The 23994-nt window shown below is 40.4% G+C and overlaps 1 protein-coding gene across 4 annotated transcripts in view; it reads right to left on the reverse strand.

Moving 5' to 3' along the window:
- Positions 1–239: 239 nt before the first annotated feature.
- Positions 240–23994, reverse strand: part of FERRY3 (FERRY endosomal RAB5 effector complex subunit 3) — a 58981-nt gene continuing 35226 nt past the window's right edge. For 3 of the 4 annotated variants that reach the window (XM_067695455.1, XM_067695453.1, XM_067695454.1), the window contains exons 12-14: positions 23207–23264; positions 22438–22505; positions 20310–21835 (exon numbers count right to left, since the gene is read on the reverse strand). In XM_067695455.1, the coding sequence (XP_067551556.1) occupies positions 21743–21835; positions 22438–22505; positions 23207–23264 (219 nt within the window). In that variant the 3' untranslated portion in view covers positions 20310–21742. Of the gene's footprint in view, positions 13868–20309; positions 21836–22437; positions 22506–23206; positions 23265–23994 lie in introns of those variants that run through there. The other variant, XM_067695457.1, reaches the window with a different exon arrangement.

Here is a 23994-nt window from a genome sequence, read left to right on the forward strand (position 1 = left end):
TGCCGGTGGATGGGATGGGTGCTGTCTGAGAGGAGATAGAGGGGTTGGCCCTTAATTTTGGACCTCTGCTTCCCTGGAAGAGGAAGCCAGGCCAAAGGGAAGGGATGGCTTACACAAAACAGACCACAGCTTCCATGACGATGCAACCATCTAGCCAGGCAGTGTTTTCCCAGTTCTGAAGTTTGAAGACTGGGGCTGGGCCAGCCAGAGAGCTACTGGCCTTCCATTCACTCAATGGAAAAAATTAAAGTTTTATTCGTTCGTACATGTGCCAAGTACTCTTCCAGGCACTAGGGATTAAAGTGTGGGCTTGATATAGTTTCTGCCCTCCAGAGGCTTACAGACACGTGGGAGAAGACAGACAAGTATCTGTGTAAATATGCTAGCAGGTAAATACATTAGTGCGGTAAGTGCAACAATGGAGGTAGAGGGTAGGGAGTCCAGGGAGTCTTCGAAGAAGTGGCATCCAGCTTGAGACCTGGTGATGAATAAGGGTAGCCAGACAAAGGAGACAGGCATTCCAGACAGTAGACTGTGCAGTGCTCAAAAGAGGAAAGAAAATGCCACGTCCACAGGTAGTTCAGTTGTCTAAAGCAGGGGTCTCCACGTAGTGGCTCAAGAGCCAAGTTCAGCCGGCCACTTGTTTCTGTAATTAGAGCTTTATTTTCACATAGCTCCACCCATGTATTTACATATTGCCTATGGCTGCTTTTGTGCTACAGCTAGAGTTGAGTCATTGCAACAGAGGACGTATGGTCCAGAAAGCCTAAAACATTTACTATGCTGGTCGAGAGACTGTGGTCCAGGGGAGAGATTGGAGAGTGCCAGGAAATGAGGCTGGAGAGGTGACTGGGAGGCAGACAATGAAAGGCCTTGTAACCAGGCTAAAGGGTTCACTATTTTAAAAGTTAGGAGGGAGGGACGGATGTCTTTTCAGCAGGAACACAACATGATGGTATTTGAATTTTAGATAATTGGGGTGGGATGAAGAGAGGAGAAGAAGCAAAACTGGGTTAGGGAGGACAGTTGCGGGGATGGTATACAGGTAAGAAATAATGCCCAGGACTATAAAGGCACCAATGGGTTGGAGAGAAATGGAAACATTTGAGAGAAATATGCAAGATTTGGTGAGTGATTAGATATGAGGGTGTGTGAGAGGATGGGCTATGAGGCAAAGCTTCTATTTGGAATTTTTCTAAGATGAGGAAGAAGCAATCATGACCCAATAGCCCTTCGGTAAAATGTGACTTCTTTGCATTCGTTACTTGAATGCATCAAATTCCTTGTCTCAGGATTTGTTTGTTTTTACAGTCTGCTTAGGCTCAGTATTCCCACTTTCATGGGATTTAGAAAACTTATCCCCATATAGGTCCCTTCACATTGTAGTTGTTTTGTGCATACCATCTACATACATTGAAAAGCTCATCACACAATGTTACAATTTTTGCTGTCAACTGTCAAGTATATTTTAAAGAACTCAAAAGGAGAATAGTCTATCATATGTACGCGACATTTACCATTTCTGTGGCTCTTCCTCCATTCCTGATGCCCCAAGTTTCCTCCTGAACTTCTAATGTCTGAAGAACTTCCTTTAGCAATACTTTTAAAGCAGGTCTTCTGGCAACAAATTCTCTTAGTCTTTCTTCATCAGAGAATGTCTTTATTTCAGTTTCATGCCTGAAGATGTTTTCACTGGGTAGAATTCTGGGTTGATGGTCTTCTTCCACTTCCTCCTGCTTCCATGGTTTCTAATGAGAAATCTACTGCCGCTCCTATTGGTGTTGCCCTGTAGGTAACGCATTGTTATTTTCTGGCTGCAGATTTCATTGAATTTATCCTGTTTGGGATTTACTGAACTTCTTGAATCTGTAAGTTTATATCATTCATTAATTGGGAAGTTTTCAGCCGATATTTCTTTGAATATTGTTTCAGCACCACATTCTTTCGCCTCTTGGGACTCTAATGACATGAGTGTCGGACATTTTTCTATTTTCTCACAGTTCCCTGAGGCTCAGCTCATTTTTTCACCAACCTTTTTTTCGCTCTGTTGTTCAGTATGAAGATGTTCTATCAATCTGTCTTCAAGTTCACTAATTCCTCTCTCTGTCATCTCCATTCTGCTTCCGATCCTATTCAGGATTCCTTTATTTTGAAGACTGAATTTTTTAGCTCTAATGTTTCCATGTGGTTCTTCTTTATATCTATTTCTTGGCTAAGAATTCTTTATATTCATCAAGAGAGTCTGTACTTATTTCATAAGGCATGTTTTACTAATAGCTTTGTGGTGTAATCCCAACGTCTGTGCCATCTTAGGTTGTCTTTTGGGAGTTGAGATTTTTCTTGTTCTTTGTACGGCAAGTGTTTTTAGATTGTATTCAGGGCATTTAAAATATTATGTTATCAGATTCTAGGTTTTGTTCAAATCCTATGGAGAATGTTGATATTTTTCTCCTAGCAGGAAATCAACCCAGTTTGTTTCAGGCCACAAGTTCAGACAAACATGTTGTGGGTTATGGTTTGAATGACAGTTCCATTTTCAAAGTCTTTGCAGTGCTATTAGAAGTTTTCTTGCATGGTGCTTCTCAGTGGACAGCCTGGAATCTGGGTGGTGGTCTATCACGTCGTTCAATTCTCAAAGTTTTTAGTATGAGGTTTAGGATCAGGTCCATGCTGGCACATCTCTGGAGCTCATAAACTATTTTATGGTGTAGGTTTCAACTTCTCCCTCACTATGATTTCCCTGGTACATTCCCTGTACCAGAAATCTGGGAATTTAGTTTCCCTACTCAGTGTACTTACTGCAACTGCTGTTTTTAAAATTTTTGTTTATTTGTTTCATTTTATTTCCTCAACCTGGGAAAGCATCTTCCTGTACTCTGTCTGGCTAACTAATATTAACTTTTCAGGTCTTAGCTTAAATGTCATTTTATCCTAAAAGCCTTCCCTTATTGTCATATAATTTATGTTCCCCTTATCTTCCCATACGCTTACATATGTATTTGTTTATTGATCTAATATATCTCTCCTACTGGACAGGAGATGAGATGATGTGTCTTGTTCACCTTTATGTAATATTTCCATATTTAAAACAGTTTATGACATACTCAACACATACTTATTTAATTTCCTTCCATCTTCCCACCCACCCATCCAGGTCCTGCCTCACCCCCCAAAAGATATTAAGATCCTCATATTCAAAAATGGCTTTGGCTCTCAAGAATCAAATTAAATCTTATCTTTTCATAACTTTATAATTTGTAAAGCATTCTCACATTTCCTTTTTTTTTTCTTGCCTGATTTTATGAAGTTGAGAGGGGGGAAAATGTACTTTAGAGACAAGTAAACAAACAGTCAAAGACATGAAATATTTGTCCAAGGCCATATCTGGTTAGTAATGGAAATGATGAGTAGGGTTGGCAGTAGGGTGAGGCAAGTGAGATGGCTACGGAGCAAATTTAAGGAGCATTTACTCTCAGGGCTGTGAATGCTTACACACCCCTGAGAGTGAATGCTTTCTTATATATTTCACTCTTGGCATTTTGTTTACCTCTTCTTAGCCTTGGCCCTGCTGGTGGATCAGTTCAGGTCTTTTTGACTCCAAAGTCTCCTTCAATATTTTGACAGTGAGCTCTAATCAAATGTAACTAGCCACGCATTCAGGTCTGACTTTCAACAGCACTTTGAAGAATTTTGGTGTCACAGACACCTGGCTTTGAGTCTAAACTCCTCTCTAGTAACTGTATTACCTTGGGCAAATTACTTTTCCTTAGATATAAAACAGATACAATATCTATCTCATAGGCTTGCTTAAAGATTAAAATGATATAATGTAGGTAAGGCAATCTGCTGGTTGTCCTTAATATTTGTTTTCTTCTTCTATAGACATAGGAATACCAGTTTTTATTTGGGACATGGCACCCAAAGAAGGGACTCAATTTCCCAACTCTTTTGCATGTAGGTGTGAACACGTAACTATGTTCTAGCCAATGCGATGTGAGTGGCAGTGATGTGCACAACTTTTGGATTGTATCCCATTACCACTTTCCCCTTCTTGCTGAGTGGAATGCAGACATAGTGGCAGGATCTCTTGGGCCATGAAATAAGCGCAGCACCTTACTGATAGTTGAACAGAAGATGGAGCCCTGGAACCCTGATACCTTTCCAGAGCAGAGCTGGCATTCTAACTTGGACTTGAATATAAAAGTAAAGTAAAATTGTATCTTTCCTTCACCAACATAACCTTGATACTTGGTCACAGAAGTTGAATTTACATCTTAAACTTATGCAGTAGGTAAAGGAGCGTAGGGCTTAGAAGAGAGTAAGTGTTTAATACTGGTAAGATATTGGTAAGTATAATCTGCATGTTTCTGTTAAGCCTCATTCATTAACATGGACATAGCTTGATTTGAATGTGGGGAAGAAGTCCATATCATGAGTAGGTTTGGAGTTCAAGTTTACACTATCCATGTGTTTTGGGAACAACCAGTTTTTAATAAACTAACATAAAATTTGGTCCTAGGCTAAGAATACCCTTGGGTAGCCTAAAAGAAAAATACATTAAACCTTTCTGGAGGGACAAATTCTCAAACCAGTTTATACAGACTTACTACAAAGATCCAATGAAGGTAACTTCATAATAAAAAATTACAAAGCAAACAAGGACACAGTCAACAGTGTAGAAGAACATGCAGACTCCATAAACAGAAGAGATTCCTAAGAACTTGAGATAATTGAATGGTCTTTAATTCATACATTAAGGGAAAAAGAAAGAGCTTAAATAAACAACTGAACCTTACATCTCAAGGAACTAGAAAAAGAACAACATAAGCCCAAAGTTAGCAGAAGTAAGAAAATAACAAAGATCAGAGTAGAAATAAATTAAATAGACACTAAAAAGAGAATACAAAAGATCAGTGAAACTAAGAGCTGTTTTTTAAAAAAGATAAGCCAAATGGATAAACCTTTAGCCAGACTTACCAAGAATAAAAGAGAGAGGACTCAAAATTAGAAGTGAAAGAGGAGACATTACAACTAATACTACACATGTACAAAAAATCATAAAAAACTACTATGAACAATTATATACCAAAAAAATCAGACAACCTAGAAGAAATGGTAAATTCCTGGAAACATTCACTCTACTGAGACTGAATCATAAAGAAACAGAAAACTCAGACAGATCAATTAATAGTAAGGAGATTGAAGCCATAACCAAAAATCTCCCAACAAAGAAAAGCCTAGGATAGGAAGGCCCCACTGGTGAATTCTACCAAACATTTAAAGAATTAACACCAATGCTTCTCAAAGTCTTCCGAAAAAATAGAAGAAAAGGGAACACTTCCAAACTCATCTTATGAGGCCAACATTACCCTGATAACAAATCAGAAAAGGAAATTACAGACCAATATCCTTGACGAACATAGATGCAAAAATCCTCAACAAATTATTAGCAAACTGGAATACATAAAAACGATCATACACCATGATCAAGTGGGATTTATTGAAGGGATGAAAAGATGGTTCAACATCCAAAAATCAATCAACATGACAGACTGCATTAACAAAATGAAAGATAAAAATCATTTGATCGTCTCAATAGATGCAAAAAAGGCATACATGTCAAGCCCACAGCTAACATTATATTCAATGGTGAAAAGCTGAAAGCTCTTCCTCTAAGACCACGAACAAGACAAGGATGCTTGCTCTTGCCACCTTTATTTAACATAGCACTGGAAGTCCTGGCCAGAGCAATTAGGCAGGAAAAAAAATAAGGTGTCCAAATAAGAAAAAAAAAGTAAAATTGACATAGTATTATATGTTAAAAAACTGTAAGGAGGCCACCAAAAAAGTTAGAACCAATAGACAAATTTGGTAAAGGTGCAGGATACAAAATCAATATAAAAATCATTTGTATTTCTACACACTAACAACAAACGATCAGGAAGAGAAATTAAGCAAAGAATCCCATTTACAATTACATCAAAAAGAATAAAATATCTAGGAATAAATTTAACCAAGAAGGTGAAGGATCTCTACACTGAAAACTCTAAGACACTGATGCAAGAAACTGAAGAAGATACAAATAAATAAACAGATATTCTGTGCTCAAGGATTGGAAGAATTAATATTATTAAAATTCCATACTACCCAAAGCAGTCTACAGATTCAATGTAGTCTTCTGTCAAGATTCCAACAGCATTTTTCTCAGAAATAGAAAAAATAATTTTAAAATTTGTATTGAACCACAAAAGTCTCTGAATAGCAAAAGCAATCTTGAGAAAGAATAAGACTGGAGGCATCACAGTTCTTGATCAAACTACATTACAAAGCCATAGTACTCAGAAGAGTATAGTATTGGCATAAAATAGTGAAACAGAATAGAGAGCCCAGAAATAGATCCACACACAAATGGTCAATTAATTTATGACAAAGGAGCCAAGGATATATAATGGAGAAAGGACAGGCTCTTCAATAAATGGTGTTGGGAAAACTGGACAGTCACAAGCAAAAGAATAAAACTGAACCTTCATCTTAAACCACTCACAAAATTCAACTCAAAATGTATTAAAGACTTGAATGTTAAGGCCTGAAACCATAAAACTCCTAGAAGAAAACGTATAGCATAAGCTCTTTGACATTGGCCTTGGCAATGATTTTTTGGATTTGACACTAAAAGGCAACAAAAGCAAAAATAAACAAGTGGGACTATTCCAAACTAAAGAGCTTCTGCATAGCAAAGGAAACCATCAACAAAATGAAAACGCAACCTATGTATGGAATGGGAGAAAATATTTGCAAATCATGTATCTGATAAGGGGTTAATATCCAAAATATATAAGGAACTCATACAACTCAATAACAAAAACAAAGAAACAACTCAATTAAAAAATCGGCAGAGGAATTGAATAGGCATTTTCCCAAAGAGACATACAATAACCAATAGGTACATGAAAAGATGCTCAATATCACTAATAATCAGGGAAATGCAAATCAAAAGTGCAATGAGATATCACTTCACACCTGTTAGAATGGCTACTATCAAAAAGACAAGAGACAACAAGTGTTGACAAAGATGTGTAGAAAAGGGAACCCTTGTGCACGGTTGATGAGGATGTAAACAGGTGCAGTCACTGTGGAAAACAGTCTGGAGGTTCCTCAAAAATTATTCAAACAGTTCATGACCAGGGAAATCAAAATGGCCAACAAACATGCTATGCTACACAACATCACCAGTGACAACAGAAATGCAAAACCAAATGGCACTATTTCCTACTGGAATGGCAAAAATTAAAATTTCTGAAAGTTCTTACCTGGTTTCTACAAGGATATGGAGGAAAAAAGGAGTGTTCATATGCTGTCAGTGGGAGGGTTATTTGGGACAAACACGTTGGAGTTAAATTTGGAACTAACAAATTCGAAGTTGTTAATACTCTAGAATCCACCAATTCCACTCACAGAGACACACCCTGGAGAAGCTAACGTGCATGCACAATGCAAAGCGTCTCACTGTCCATCAAAAGGAGAGTAAACAAATAAACAAACTGGGCCGTAAGCATATAATTCAGAGTACTCAAAAGTAGTATATAGCAGCTAAAATGAATGAAGTGGCTCTATCTGTATCAGTATGGTTAAATCTCAAAAGCGTGATATGGGGTTTAACAAAAGCAAGTTGTTGAGTGACATGCAGAAGATAATGCTTTCAGTATGACACCTTCGGCACATCTCAATACGACACGTTTTATGGCTACACTATATAGACATGGATGTACACTATACAGATATGCACTGAAACTATAAATAAACCCAGGAGAATGAAGAACATCAGAGTTAAGACAGCAATCACTACTGAGGAAAGACTGATACATTGGTAGCAGAAATATTCCCACATTTTCTCCCCACCCTGTGTCCATGCTTTTTGCTATGGGACTTTAGTAGCACTTCTCATCAAAACAGGGAGCCTATTACCTCGCTCCTAGACTATGCGATGGCTTTGGGACTTGCTTTAACCAACGGAATGTGGTATACAAGTGATGTGTGTCAGTTCTGAGTCTAGGCCTCAGAGGCATCGCACGAGCCCTCCGTCTTTTCCGAACTACTGACGCACGTGAGCAAGTTGGGGCCAGCCTCCTGCAGGAGGAGACCCAGTGAAGGACAGTCCAGGTGTCCCAGCTGAGGTCAGCCTATTCCAGCCTACAGCCAGCTGACCTCCAACCACCTGAGAGAGACAAGCCAAGGTCATCAGAGCCACCCACCTGACCTACTGAAGCGGGTCTGAAGACGGAGCCCAGGTAAGACCAGAGCCGCCGAGATGACCAAGGAGTCATGAGGAGTAACAGGGCTTATTGTTGCAGCCACTAAGTTTCCAGGTGGTTTGTTACTGAGAAACAGCTGACCTAGGAGGAGCACAGAATGCAGGAGGGGCAAAAGGGACAAGGGTTCAACTGTGTCTTTGATGTTTTATGTCTTAAGAGAGACCCGAGGCAAACACGGCAAAATGTTAAGATTGCACATAGGTAGTAGAGAAATGAGGATTTGTTATCTAATTCTCCTAGCTTCTCTGTATGTGTGAAGTATTTCACAATAAAAGAAAATTTACACAGAAGAGTAAATGTCCAATGTGCTACACCAGACAAGGTGGCCTAGAGGGTTTTAGAAAAGAACAAAGAAATGAACTTGCTCTCTTGCCCCCTCCCTACTTCACCGTCACCACACGCAGAGCCGAAGGAGTGGACCAGGGATTTCTGAGTTCACATTCTCTTCTCTCATCCCTGGGATGTCTTCCCTAACCGTCCTGGAACTGAATCCTTTGCCAGTATTTAGTCCTCTGGCCTCAGTGAGTCATCTGCACAACAGCACACAGCTGATCAGCTCACAGACAGGAGATCCTCAGGGACGAACCAGGGAAGAAAGCATCACAGGGGCAAATTCCATGCTCCTGCTCCGGGGGCAGCGGACTTCAAACCTCCGAACTACTTCATACTATCGTTACATCCAAAATCCAGATTCACCCGATAAAAATGTGAGAGTCCTTCCTGCTCCATCAAATACAGGGTCAGTCACCTACCCTGTGACTTCCTCCTGACACTCTCACCTGCCCCCCCGCCCTTTGAATTTGTTGCCACTCCTGGCACAGGTGGCGTTGTGTGTCTGCCAGGAGATCTGCGCTTGCCCATCAAGAGGGACGAAAGCTCCAGGGGATACGCACTCCATGCCAGAGAGAGAAAGGGCCAGGCCGTCTGCTCCCAAGGGGCTCAACACCCCTCTCGGCCCAACGCATTGCTCGTGTTTCTGTTTGGACGTCCACAGCCAACTATGTGCATCGCGCTCTGCACTGACTGTGTACCTTCCTGTGTGCGGACTGGTCCTGCGAGTTACCCTGAGTTCTCGTCCCAACTCAATTGGGCTGCACGCTGCCTCAGGACACAGTGAGGTAAGTGACTTTGTGTCCCTACAATCCAGTGAAAGGAAAGAAGGAAAAGAGGAGAAAGGTCAGACAGGAAGGAAGAAAGGAAGGAAGGATAATAGCAGCACATATTTATAGAATGGTTATATGCCAGGTCGTGTGCGCTTTCTTCTTTAATCCTCCCAACTACTAAGTGAGGTAGATACTATTATTAACGTTTCCTAGCTTACAGTTGAGGAAACACGCTTCCGAGGGTAGCTAATACGCCTGGAGACAAGCCATGGCAAGTAAATCAGGGAGGCAGTCTTTGAGGCAGATTTGTTTAACTGGGTTCCCATCTCTGATGTCAGACTGTCATGCTGAGAGTTTTGAGCACAGAGGAGCAGATAACAAGGAACCAGGACTTCACCATAAAGAAAGAAAAGGAAAGAAGGATAGAAAGCAGAAGAGAACACAGAGGGAGGGAGAGACCCACTAACACAGGTGTCACACCGAAACTGCACGGTTTCTGCTTCATCCCTTGACATCTCCAGAAAGGATCTGCGTGCTTCTTGGGTACTGTGTTCTGGGTTTCATTCTCTATGTGCCAAAGGCATCCGCAGAGAGCTCGTCATGCTCTCCTGCCTGCGAGAGAAGACAGGCAGACAGTCGACTCTGGCGCTGTGGACCCTGAGTTAGCAAATCCTGCAAGCCTCTCATCACATTTTCATTGCCAGTCAATACATAACCTTTCTTATGTGCGTTCCTTTCTAAAGACTCCTTATTTAATACAGATTGTTGACTCATCAACGCTGAACTCACGACCAGCCGCGCCACAACTGATGCCTAAGTGGACAGAGCTCACGTAACACCTGTATTTCTCCATAAGGCACAGCACACCTTCCTTGCACTTACAAACCCCAGATAGCCTTTCAGCACTACACTTGGGGGGCATTTTAAACAGCAAAATCACCAAGAAAAAGCACAAGAATGTAAACAATGTGGCAGGAAATAGACCTTGGAAAGGACACTTGTTTATGTTGGTGGAGCTGAGACCGAAGGCGGAGGGTCACCCTTCTTCTCTCAACTGGGAGTGTGTGTGTGCCCGGCGACTCGGTTCTCCGCTGCTCTGTGCCTGTGCACAAATGATGCCCAAGACGGTGCCAAGGGCCCCCCTTTCACCCTGAGGGTTGGGTACAATACCCACGCAACTTGGGGGTGATGAGACTATCGCTTTTGTAAATGCCTGATTATTTCGGAGCTACAAGCACACTTCAGCAAGCAGGAGAATTTGCAAACGTAGGGGCCACGGTGAGTGAGGATTCACTGCGCGCAGCATGAAGTTGAGCCAGTTCCCAGACTCGGACACGGGAGGAACTCTGCTTCTTCTGGGGAGACAGGAAAAGCAGCAGTAGTAGTAACTGTAGCTGTGCATATGGAACAGGACCTCACGTGTTAGTCCTGCAGGGAACCTCAGGAGGCTACCCGTCCATTCCCGGGCTTTAGTTGGGCTTTTGTTCTGGTCATGAGAGACTGTCAGCATCACAGGCCACAGAAAAGTCTAAATCTTCTTACTTTAATCAAATAGCTCCTCAAGTCCATCGCCTTTGTACTGCCTTCTAGAGGCTGCATCTTGCTCAGCTCTGTGCCTTCGTGTACAGAAGAAACTCGGCAAACACTTGCTGTGTATTGAACGGGACTCAGGTCAATCTGCCGCTACGTGGTCCTTACCCCACCCTCCCTTTGTAACATATTCTCATGTAAACATTTCCTTCTAAAGCTGTGTTTCCCACCTTGAGGTTTCTGGAATTAGTGGTCCTTAGAGTTGTCTTAAATATGTCACTGAGCTATTGAAAAAAAATATTTCCAAAAATACATTTCACTAGAACAAGACTTCACAGGTTAACATAAAATGACAAGGTTTTGTTTTTGATTTTGTGAACCTGCCTGGAACTATAGAGTGATAATTTTTTTGTGTAATTCATCAGTATTTTATTTATTTTTGGCTGTGTTGGGTCTTCGTTGCTGTGCGCGGGCTTTCTCTAGTTGCGGCGAGCGGGGGCTACTCTTCGTTGCGGTGCGCGGGCTTCTCATTACAGTGGCTCCTCTTTTTGCAGCACGGGCTCTAGGAGCACGGGCTTCAGTAGTTGCAGCACGCAGGCTTAGTAGTTGTGGCGCACGGGCTCTAGAGCACAGGCTCAGTAGTTACAGTGCACGGGCTTAGTTGCTCCGTGGCACGTGGTATCTTCCTGGACCAGGGCTCAAATCTGTGTCCTCTGCATTGGCAGGTGGATTCTTAACCACTGCGCCACCAGGGAAGTCCCTGTACAGTGATAATCCTATGCCATGATACTATCTATTGCTTGCTAATACCATCTACCTCTCAGCTCCACAGACATGTCTTTGATGAATGAAAAACAGATAACTGCTCAAATTGTTTGCTAAGGGAAAGTTTTCAGAACATTTCAGGGAAATATGGGGGAGATAATGGAAATGTTCTTTGATGGTTCAAGGATAGAAAACCATCCATCTAAATGGTTCTGAACACATGGAACTTTTTGTAAATAGGTGTTATAAAATATTGTTTATTATTTCTAAATAATGATAAGGATGTTTACACTGCCCTGACTTCTTTTAGGCAAAGCAGTCCAACTCCACCTAAATGGGAAAACTAAGCAGCAGAAGCGAACTCCCTCACCTGGAAGCTGGAGAACAGGCCTGAGGAGCCACTCCTTCAGCTTTGTTCAACACGGCTCTGCTGATTCTCCCGAGGGCCTCGTGAACAGGAAGCTCTCCGTGAATTCACCTTTCCTTTGTGGAACATTCCTTCTTCTTGTGAGAATCAGCCAGGATCCAACTGCAGTGGCACAGACAGCATGTACTGTGCCAGTAAGACGTCTGCCAGTGCCCAGGCAACCTAAGCTGTGTTTCTCTTGAAATTCCTTTTCATGCATTTCTTCCATTCCCGTTGCAATGTCATTCCGAGGAACAGCTGGTGCCACCCTTCCCCATCGAGGCAAGGTTACAGCCTCGCTGGGTTTTGTGCTTTGAGAACAGAAATGGGGGCAGGGGAGGAAAGGGCAGTAGGGACTGGAGACCTCAGGCTCAGTGCCTGCCTCATTTCCAAAGTGTGTTTTTAAAGCCTTGAGGACCGTGTTGTCTGTCGTAGGCATGCTTAACTGTTTGTACAAATAGAGAACCCGACGCTCAGTGAGACAGTCTTCCCCAATGTCTGCACGAAGGCCCGGGCCCTGCCCGGTATCCGCAGAAGGCTCTTGCGATCAGCTTCTTCACCATCCGGGCTGTGTATCCCGCCTCCTTTATCTACTCCTGCTCGCATCTGGACCCGACACCGAGGATGCCCCTTCTCTTCTCAGCCGGCCAAGCCATCTTCTTCACATTATACTTGGAGTGTCTGAGACCACTCCCGTCCAAGAAGGCTTCTAGAACACTCAGGGAAATAGTCTTAATCTCATCCTTCTCAGTCCAAATACAAAACTACAGACTTCATCTAAAATCCTTACCATCTAGTATTTTAAAGTATGTAAATTATGTATTTGTTATCAGCTTAGTGTTTGGTGTGTCTTCATATAACACCATAGCTTGATTTTTTCCAGTCTTACCGCTTCTGTATATTTCATAATACAGCACCATGTGAAAAACAGATACCTAATACATTTATTTTGATTTCATAGGCCAAATGGTACCTTTAAATTGCCCTGCTGTGAAAGCCACCACTTAATACCTAATAAAACCTAATAAAACAGACTTGAGGTGACAAAGGAAGAGCTGGGTAGCAGCTCTCACCCACCTTTTGTGAATGAAGCCTTATCCCTGCACCTGACTGCACCCTTCAAGCTGTTGGCTTTACACCTAGTTACAGGAATTCTGTGAAAACATCCTCCTCTTTTTGAATGCCTTTTATTCATTTACTAAAATTTTTTTTTAAATTTGATTTTACTGAAGTATCGTTGATTTACAATGTTGTGTTAGTTTCTGGTATACAGCAAAGTGATTCAGATACATACTTTTTCAGATCCTTTTCCATTATAGTTTATTACAAGATATTGACTATAGTCCCCTGTACTATAGGTAACCGGACCTTGTTATCTATTTTATATTATATATAGTAGTTTGTATCTGCTAATCCCAAACTCCTAATTTATTGAATAGGCATAAACTGAACATCTTTTGATCATACTACACCCACTTCAACTCGAACTGTCATAGTACAAACCCTGACAGTCTCTGACCCTGGTCCTGCACAGCCCAGTTTTCTGTCTGTCTACATGGCTTTGCATTAGAAGCAGTTGCAATGGTAGCATTCATGCTCAGAAGACAATTTCTTGCTCCAGGGACAGAGCACCTACCTTGTTCTTGGTGGGATCACCAGGCTCTTTGGAAAAGGATGTGGAAAGTGTTAGTGAGTAATGGACCCAGTCTGGAGTGGTGTTCTCCTTAGGGTTGTTACTGGACAGTTGTTTCCTTGAGTAGAAAATCAAGACACATTCTATGAGAAAGTTTTCTCTGTGCCAAAGGAGTTTCCATAAGTTATTACATTTGGGCATACTAATAGAGTGCTTTTTGTTTCTTGGAATCAAGACAGACCATCTTATAATGATGTCAGACGTCCTCCAGTTCAGTCTGCTGGCCAGTTACAATCTGCATACAATTTGGATTGGATGAAACTATTGCTTTTGTAGATGTCTTTATTCGTTGTAGTCACTACTTGTAGCAAATATGTTCTAGATGGGATAGGGAGCATCTGAGAATGTAGTTCTACAAGGAAAGACAGTGGAAAAGGTGGCAAAACAGCAGAGACAGAAACGGGGACACAGTTATTGGCCAAGTAACGCAGGAAGCCAAAGGATTAAGGAAGCTGAGAGCACAGTAAGCAGAAATAAAGATGCTCCCCACTGTCTGATCATCACCATGTTGACTCAGTGTCACTAAAACACTGCCAGTTGCTGCTTTAGACCAACTTCCACCAGGCCCGCATGTAGGCACACTACTTTCCCAGTCCACAAAACGTTATTAATGGACAAGGGCGAGGTCACAAAGGGAAGGTGAGACAGGGGTAAAGAATCCAAAGTCCTATTTTGACTCTTATAAAATCTTAGAAAGAGTACCTTAAAAGCAAGTTTTTGAAAGGGAGGGATTTAAAAGTCACATTTGTCTCATACACTTCTATAAAAGGATTATCACAGGAAATCCATACTTGCAATGTATATTTCACTGCTTTGTAATTTTTAAAATTTAATTGGAAAATAAGGTAGAGGGAAGGTTTTATTTGTATGTTAATTAAGCCTTGTACCTGGAATGATTCAAATCTTCTGGAAAAGTCAAATATCTCCATGAAATTGTAGTGAATAGTCTCCTACACCTAGTATCTGTGTGGGACACATAGGAAGTTTTAATTCACGAATATTCACAGATAGGACATAATGGTAGGAAAAAAGGACACTTGTTTTTCATAAAGAGACTTTAAGAATAACTGTATAGAGGAAAGGAACCAAGATGGCGGAGCAGAAGGACGTGCTCTCACTCCCTCTTGCGAGAACACCAGAATCACAACGAACTGCTGAACAATCATCGACAGGAAGACACTGGAACTCACCAAAAAAGATACCCCACATCCAAAGACAAAGGAGAAGCCACAATGAGATGGTAGGAAGGGCGCAATCACAGTAAAATCAAATCCCATAACTGCTGGGTGGGTGACTCACAGACTGGAGAACACTTATGCCACAGAAGTCCACCCACTGGAGTGAAGGTTCTGAGCCCCACGTCAGGCTTCCCAACCTGGGGGTCCACCAACGGGAAGAGGAATTCCTAGAGAATCAGACTTTGAAGCATAGTGGGAATTGACTGCAGGACTTTGACAGGACTGGGGGAAACAGAGACTCCACTCTTGGAGGGCACACACAAAGTAGTGTGCGCATCGGGACCCAGGGGAAGGAGCAGTGACCCCAGGGGAGACTGAACCAGACCTACCTGCCAGTGTTGGAGGGTCTCCTGCAGAGGCAGGGGGTGGCTGTGTCTCACCTTGAGGACAAGGACACTGGCAGCAGAAGTTCTGGGAAGTACTCCTTGGCATGAGCCCTCCCAGAGTTGGCCATTAGCCCCAACAAAGAGCCCGGGTAGGCTCCAGTGTTGGGTTGCCTCAGGCCAAACAACCAACAGGGAGGGAACCCAGTCCCACCCATCAACAGTCAAGTGGATTAAAGTTTTACTGAGCTCTGCCCACCAGAGCAACAGCCAGCTCTACCCACCACCAGTCCCTCCCATCAAGCCTCTTAGATAGCCTCATCCACCAGAAGGCAGAGAGAAGAAGCAAGAAGAACTACAATCCTGCAGCCTGTGGAACAAAAACCACATTCACAGAAAGAGAGACAAGATGAAAAGGCAGAGGGCTATATACCAGATGAAGGAACAAGATAAAACCCCAGAAAAACAACTAAATGAAGTGGAGATAGGCAACCTTCCAGAGAAAGAATTCAGAATAATGATAGTAAAGATGATCCAGGACCTGGGAAAAACAATGGAGGCAAAGATCGAGAAGGTGCAAGAAATGTTTAGCAAAGACCTAGAAGAATTAAAGAACAAACAAACAGAGATGAACAATACAATAACTGAAATGAAAACTACACTAGAAGGAATCAATAGCAGATTAACTGAGACAGAAGAACAGCTAAGTGACCTGGAAGACAGAATGGTGGAATTCACTGCTGCGGAAAAGAATAAAGAAAAAAGAATGAAAACAAATGAACACAGCCTAAGAGACCTCTGGGACAACATTAAATGCAACAACATTCACATTATAGGGGTCCAAGAAGGAGAAGAGAGAGAGAAAGGACCTGAGAAAATATTTGAAGAGATTATAGTCAAAAACTTCCCTAACATGGGAAAGGAAATAGCCACCCAAGTCCAGGAAGCACAGAGAGTCCCATACAGGATAAACCCAAGGAGAAACACGCCAAGACACATAGTAATCAAACTGGCAAAAATTAAAGAAAAATTATTGAAAGCAGCAAGGGAAAAAAGACAAATAACATACAAGGGAACTCCCACAAGGTTAACAGCTGATTTCTCAGCAGAAACTCTACTAGCCTGAAGGGAGTGGCATGATACACTTAAAGAGATGAAAGGGAAGAACCTACAACCAAGATTACTCTACCTGGCAAGGATCTCATTCAGATTTGATGGAGAAATCAAAAGCTTTACAGATAAGCAAAAGCTAAGAGAATTCAGCACCACCAAACCAGCTCTACAACAAATGCAAAAGGAACTTCTCTAGACAAGAAACACAAGAGAAGAAAAGGATCTACAAAAACAAACCCAAAACAATTAAGAAAATGGCCATAGGAACATACATATGGATAATTACCTTAAACATGAACGGATTAAATGCTCCAACCAAAGGACACAGGCTTGCTGAATGGATACAAAAACAATACCCATCTATATGCTGTCTACAAGAGACCCACTTCAGACCTAGGGACACATACAGACTGAAAGTGAGGGGATGGAAAAAGATATTCCATGCAAATGGAAATCAAAAGGAAGCTGAAGTAGCTACACTCATATCAGATAATATAGACTTTAAAACAAAGAATGTTACAAGAGACAAGGAAGGACACTACATCATGATCAAGGGATCAATCCAAGAAGAAGATATAACAATTATAAATATATATGCACCCAATATAGGAGCACCTCAATACATAACGCAACTGCTAACAGCTATAAAAGAGGAAATTGACAGTAACACAATAATAGTGGGGGACCTTAACACCTCACTTACACCAATGGACAGATCATCCAAAATGAAAATAAATAAGGAAACAGAAGCTTTAAATGACACAACAGACCAGATAGATTTAATTGATATTTATAAGACATGTCATCCAAAAACAGCAGATTACACTTTCTTCTCAAGTGCGCACGGAACATTCTCCAGGATAGATCACACCTTAGGTCACAAATCAAGCCTCAGTAAATTTAAGAAAATTGAAATCATATCACGCATTTTATCTGACCACAATGTTATGAGATTAGAAATGAATTACAGGGAAAAGAACATAAAAAACACAAACACATGGCGGCTAAACAATATGTTACTAAATAACCAAGCGATCACTGAAGAAATCAAAGAGGAAATCAAAAAATACCTAGAGACAAATGACAATGAAAACACGACGATCCAAAACCTATGGGATGCAGCAAAAGCAGTTCTAAGAGGGAAGTTTATAGCTATACAAGCCTACTTCAAGAAACAAGAAAAATCTCAAATAAACAATCTAACCTTACACCTAAAGGAACTAGAGAAAGAAGAACAAACAAAACCCAAAGTTAGGAGAAGGAAAGAAATCATAAAGATCAGAGCAGAAATAAATGAAAGAGAAACAAAGAAAACAATAGCAAAGATCAATAAAACTAAAACCTGGTTCTTTGAGAAGATAAACAAAATTGATAAACCATTAGCCAGACTCATCAAGAAAAAGAGGGAGGGAACTCACGTCAACAAAATTAGAAATGAAAAAGGAGAAGTTACAACAGAAACTGCAGAAATACAAAGCATCCTAAGAGACTAATACAAGCAACTCTATGCCAATCAAATGGAAAACCTGGAAGAAATGGACAAGTTCTTAGAAAGGTATAACCTTCCAAGACTGAACCAGGAAGAAATAGAAAATATGAACAGACCAATCACAAGTAACGAAATTGAAACTGTAATTAAAAATCTTCCAACAAACAAAAGTCCAGGACCAGATGGCTTCACAGGTGAATTCTATCAAACATTTAGAGAAGAGCTAACACCCATCCTTCTCAAACTCTTCAAAAAAATTGCAAAGGAACACTCCCAAACTCATTCTATGAGGCCACCATTACCCTGATACCAAAACCAGACAAAGATACTACAAAAAGGAAAATGACAGACCAATATCACTGATGAATATAGGCGCAAAAATCCTCAACAAAATACTAGCAAACAGAATGCAACAACACATTAAAAGGATCATACACCATGATCAAGTGGGATTTATCCCAGGGATGCAAGGATTCTTCAATATACACAAATCAATGTGATACACCATATTAACAAATTGAAGAATAAAAACCATACGATCATCACAATAGATGCAGAAAAAGCTTTTGACAAAATTCAACACCCATTTATGATAAAAACTCTCCAGAAAGTGGGCATAGAGGGAACCTTCCTCACATAATAAAGGCCATACATGATAAACCCACAGCAAACATCATTCTCAACGGTGAAAAACTGAAAGCATTTCCTCTAAGATCAGGAACAAGACAAGTATGCCCACTCTCACCACTATTATTCAACATAGTTTTGGAAGTCCTAGCCACGGCAATCAGAGGAAAAAAAGAAATAAAAGGAATGCAAATTGGAAAAGAAGTAAAACTGTCACTGTTTGCAGATGACATACTATACATAGAGAATCCTAAAAATGCCACCAGAAAACTACTAGAGCTAATCAATGAATTTGGTAAAGTTGCAGGATACAAAATTATTGCACAGAAATCTCTTGCATTCCTATACACTAATGATGAAAAATCTGAAAGAGAAATTATGGAAACACTCCCATTTACCATGGCAACAAAAAGAATAAAATACCTAGGAATAAACCTACCTAGGGAAACAAAAGACCTGTATGCAGAAAACTATAAGACACTGATGAAAGAAATTAAGGATGATACAAATAGATGGAGAGATCTACCATGTTCTTGGATTGGAAGAATCAACATTGTGAAAATGACTATACTACCCAAAGCAATCTACAGATTCAGTGCAATCCCTATCAAACTACCAATGGCATTTTGCACAGAAGTACAATAAAAAATTTCACAATTTGCATGGAAACACAAAAGACCCTGAATAGCCAAAGTAATCTTGAGAAAGAAAAACGGAGCTGGCGGAATCAGGCTCCCTGACTTCAGTCTATACTACGAAGCTACACTAATCAAGACAGTATGGTACTGTCACAAAAACAGAAATATAGATCAATGCAACAGGATAGAAAGCCCAGAGATAAACCCACGCACCTATGGTCAACTAATCTATGACAAAGGAGGCAAAGATATACAATGGAGAAAAGACAGTCTCTTCAATAAGTGGTGCTGGGAAAACTGGACAGCTACATGTAAAAGAATGAAATTAGAACACTCCGTAACACCATACACAAAAATAAACTCAAAATGGATTAGAGACCTAAATGTAAGACCATACAGTATAAAACTCTTAGAGGAAAACATAGGAAGAACACTCTTTGACATAAATCACAGCAATATCTTTTTTGATCCACTTCCTAGAGTAATGGAAATAAAAACAAAAATAAACAAATGGGACCTAATGAAACTTCAAAGCTTTTGCACAGCAAAGGAAACCATAAACAAGACAAAAAGATAACCCTCAGAATGGGAGAAAATATTCGCAAACAAATCAATGGACAAAGGATTAATCTCCAAAATATATAAACAGCGCATGCAGCTCAATATTAAGGAAACAAACAACCCAATCCAAAAATGGGCAGAAGACCTAAATAGACAGTTCTCTGAAGAAGACTTACAGATGGACAAGAATCACATGAACAGCTGCTCAACATCACTCATTATTAGAGAAATGTAAATCAAAACTATAATGAGGTATCATCTCACACTAGTTAGAATGGGCATCATCAGAAATTCTACAAACAACAAATGCTGGAGAGGGTGTGGAGAAAAGGGAACCCTCTTGCACTGTTGGTGGGAATGTAAATTGATACAGCCACTATGGAGAACAGAATGGAGGTTCCTTAAAAAACTAAAAATAGAATTACCATATGATCCAGCAATCCCATTACTGGCATTACTGGGTGTATACCCAGAGAAAACCATAATTCAAAAAGACACATGCACCCCAATGTTCATTGCAGCATTATTTACAATAGCCAGGTCATGGAAGCAACCTAAATGCCCATCGACAGACATATGAATAAAGAAGTTGTGGTACATATATACAATGGAATATTATGCAGCCATAAAAAAGAACGAAATTGAGTCATTTGTTGAGACGTGGATGGATCTAGAGACTGTCATACAGAGTGAAGTCAGAAAGAGAAAAACAAATATTGTATATTAACGCATGTAAGTGGAACCTAGAAAAATGGTACAGATGAACCTGTTTGCAAGCAGAAGTTGAGACACAGATGTAGAGAACAAACATATGGACACCAAGTGGGGAAAACCACGGTGGGGTGGGGATGGTGGTGTGCTGAATTGGGCGATTGGGATTGACATGTATACACTGATGTGTATAAAACTGATGACTAATAAGAATCTGCAGTGTAAAAAACCAAACAAACAAAAAAAACAACTAATACTAAACTTTCTTTGGGTTATTTGTATGGAAATATGTTAATATAAATGTTTCAGACATTACATGAAATTTCTAAAAATCTTATATGTTCTGGTATAATGTTATAAGTCATAATTCTAGTTATTACTTTAAAATGTATATCTCAAATAACTAAATTTCCTTGTCAATTGCATTATAATGAACTTTCATCAAATCTTTAACCGTGGTCATTTTTAAGTCTTTTGTCATTTACAGACAGTTTTGGGTGTACTCCGACACTTTTCCCAAAAATGTTCCTATAAAAGGGTTTCATCTTCAGGGAATTCATGGAAAAGACTCTGACAAGTACAGGTTTCTGGTAACTGACTATACTGTTGAACTGAATGAATAAGCATTTTCAGAACTCTAATGGAAAACTGATGAATTCATAAAAGTGCTAACAAAAGATAAAGATGAAAAAAAATCAATTACATGGGACTAGTGAACTGATGGGGATGATTATAATTTTTGTGACCTTCTGTTTGAAGAAAGAAAAAAAAATCCCACAAGGACTCAGAGGCAAAAAATATACAAATCAATTTTCTCTGCAAAGTAAAGGAGCTGTTACAGTGGAGGATTACTGGACTGAATGTCAATATTATGAAATAGTATGAGTGTGTTTCGTGTTTGATAATTGCAGTCATTGTTGCTTTTGTTGTGGTCATTCATTTAAAATGCTTGGTGTCAGTTTATCTCTTGTAAAAATAAAATACAGTGTGTGTGTGTGTGTGTGTGTGTGTGTGTGAGAGAAAAAAAAGAATAAATGTATAAGTAAGGGGCTGAGCACTAGTCTGTACGGCATGTGGATTTTGGAACGTTTAACAGATGTTTATCATGATTTGATTCGTGGCTTGGGTGGCAAGTCCTCTTTCTGGGCATCTTTTGCTTGACAGAATCCCAGCACATCTCAAGTTCCTGGATAGTTTACGCATCCTCTTCTGCCAGATATCAATCTAGGGGGTTTAGTGCTTGGATGTCAGGGTGAGTGTTGATGATACTCGGAAGATCTGGGGAAGCATGTTACTAAGTTGGTAAAACATTTCTTCAGAAATGCTCTGTTAAGAGGTAAGAAAAAAAAAAGTTTGCACTTGTTAAATCATCACTGATTTAAAAAAAATGTTTAAGTATTTTAAAACATGGAAGTAATGGCAGTAGTTCTAGACATGGAGTGTAATATGTGAACACTATCTTTCAGAGCTGATTTAACTGCACAGCTGTGGGCAGGGCTGTTTCTCTGGATCCAGCCTCTGAGAACCTACGCTATTTCTGTCAAGTAATAAGTCTGATTACCAGAAAAACCCCTAGATAACAGTAGTGCACTCAGTGATAAGTTTTGCTAAATTTTACATAGAACACGGAATCATCCTCTGCTCATGTCCTTTATGAATCGATATAACATAAATGTGGGGCGGGGAAGGAAAGATGAGTTAAGTTCAGCTTTGGGGGTTAATCAAAGATCCCCTGAGTGGCAGATACTAACATCTTTGACAGTAAACTAAGTGCCTTGATGGCATGCAAACACTTCTCCCCTTAAAACACAGAAAGCTGCTAGCATTTTCTTATGCTCTTTTGAGTTTACGGCAGTGTGCCTAGCTATGTCTGCGAGGAATATCACAACAGAGACTGAACTGGGGTGAGAGCTATCCAGATAACACACCTGTGGCACCAGAAACTGCACTGTCCTAGAAATTCCTCCGTCCCACGAAGCCATTTCCATCATGAAACCTAAAATAGAACAACAGACTTTGCTGAATTATGAGTTCTGGTCTTCAAACCTACCAGTCCTTTATTGAAAATAAACTGAATTTTCATCGAGGAGCTGCACGTCTTGACTTTTTAGGTAGCTACTTGCCTGTAGGAAAGGTTAAGCCTGAAGGCCAGATAAACTTCTGCAATCCTTATTTCTCCAGGCCAGAGAGGTTGCACATAGTTCCGTCAAAATACTTGTAATGTCATTTCTTAAGTCCTATTTTGCCTCCACACAATGAAGCCAAAACAGGTTATCAAAGATTAATGAAACACGTGGTTCTATTTTCTTTTCAAGAAAATAAAAGGTAACAGAGAGTAAGCTCCACCAATGTCCAAATATTCTCACATTTCAAGAGGTCTGGAGGGAGCTCCCTGGTGGCCTAGTGGTTAGGATTACAGGCTTTCACTCCTGTGACCGGGTTCAATCCCTGTTCAGGGAACTGAGATCCTGCAGGCCGTGTGACACGGCCCAAAAAAAGAGGGCTGGAGATTTTATTTTTTGATTGGAAAAAGGTAGATAAAAAAGCCGCTATGAAATATGTGCTTGTTAAACCATTTAACTGAGGCACCAGATGACAGGGGTAACTGCTACAATTCTTTCTCCTGGTTTGCTCTACTTTCAATATTTTCAAGGAAGAAATATAGGTCGTTGTTGTTAAATATAAGGTTGTGTTTACCTTTGACACACTTAAACACAAGTTCTGCTCTCCTTAAGCACCACGGTATAGTCATTTCCTAAAAACAGAAACAAAACAAATCATGTTTCTAACTGAACTTTGTAAAAAAGAAAAAAATATATATATATGGTCAGATCTTAATTTATCTATAATGTTGACCACCCACTTACAGGCAACCATTAGCTGATTTCAGCTAGATTTCCTCTGGTTTTTAGGCATGTAACCTGTTCCAGCTGTTAGACTATACTTGTGGAATGCAAACTAACTGAATTAGCCTAGTCAGTATAATTTTAAAAATGAACATTCCCTTAAAACTTTCTACATAATTAACTCTAAAGACAAATATATGTGACATAGGAACTCCACCTACTTCTCTCAATCTGTTAGCATGAATAATTCCATTAAATTGTACAATATTTGAATAAGCAATGCATCAAAATGTTTTCCTTGGGGCTTCCCTGGTGGCGCAGTGGTTAAGAATCCGCCTGCCAATGCAGGGGACACGGATTCTATCCCTGGTCTGGGAAGATCCAACATGCCACAGAGCAACTAAGCCCATGCGCCGCAACTACTGAGACTGTGCTCTTGAGCTCATGAGCCACAACTACTGAGCCCGCGAGTCACAACTACTGAAGCCTGCGCGCCTAGAGCCCGTGCTCCGCAACGAGAAGCCACCTCAGTGAGAAGCCCTCGCACCGCAACGAAGAGCAGCCTCTGCTCGCTGCAACTAGAGAAAGCCCGCACGCAGCAATGAAGACCCAATGCAGCCAAAAATAAATAAATAAATT

The sequence above is a fragment of the Pseudorca crassidens genome, chromosome 11 (genome assembly GCF_039906515.1).
Source record: "Pseudorca crassidens isolate mPseCra1 chromosome 11, mPseCra1.hap1, whole genome shotgun sequence".
In the NCBI taxonomy this organism is placed as follows: domain Eukaryota; kingdom Metazoa; phylum Chordata; class Mammalia; order Artiodactyla; family Delphinidae; genus Pseudorca; species Pseudorca crassidens.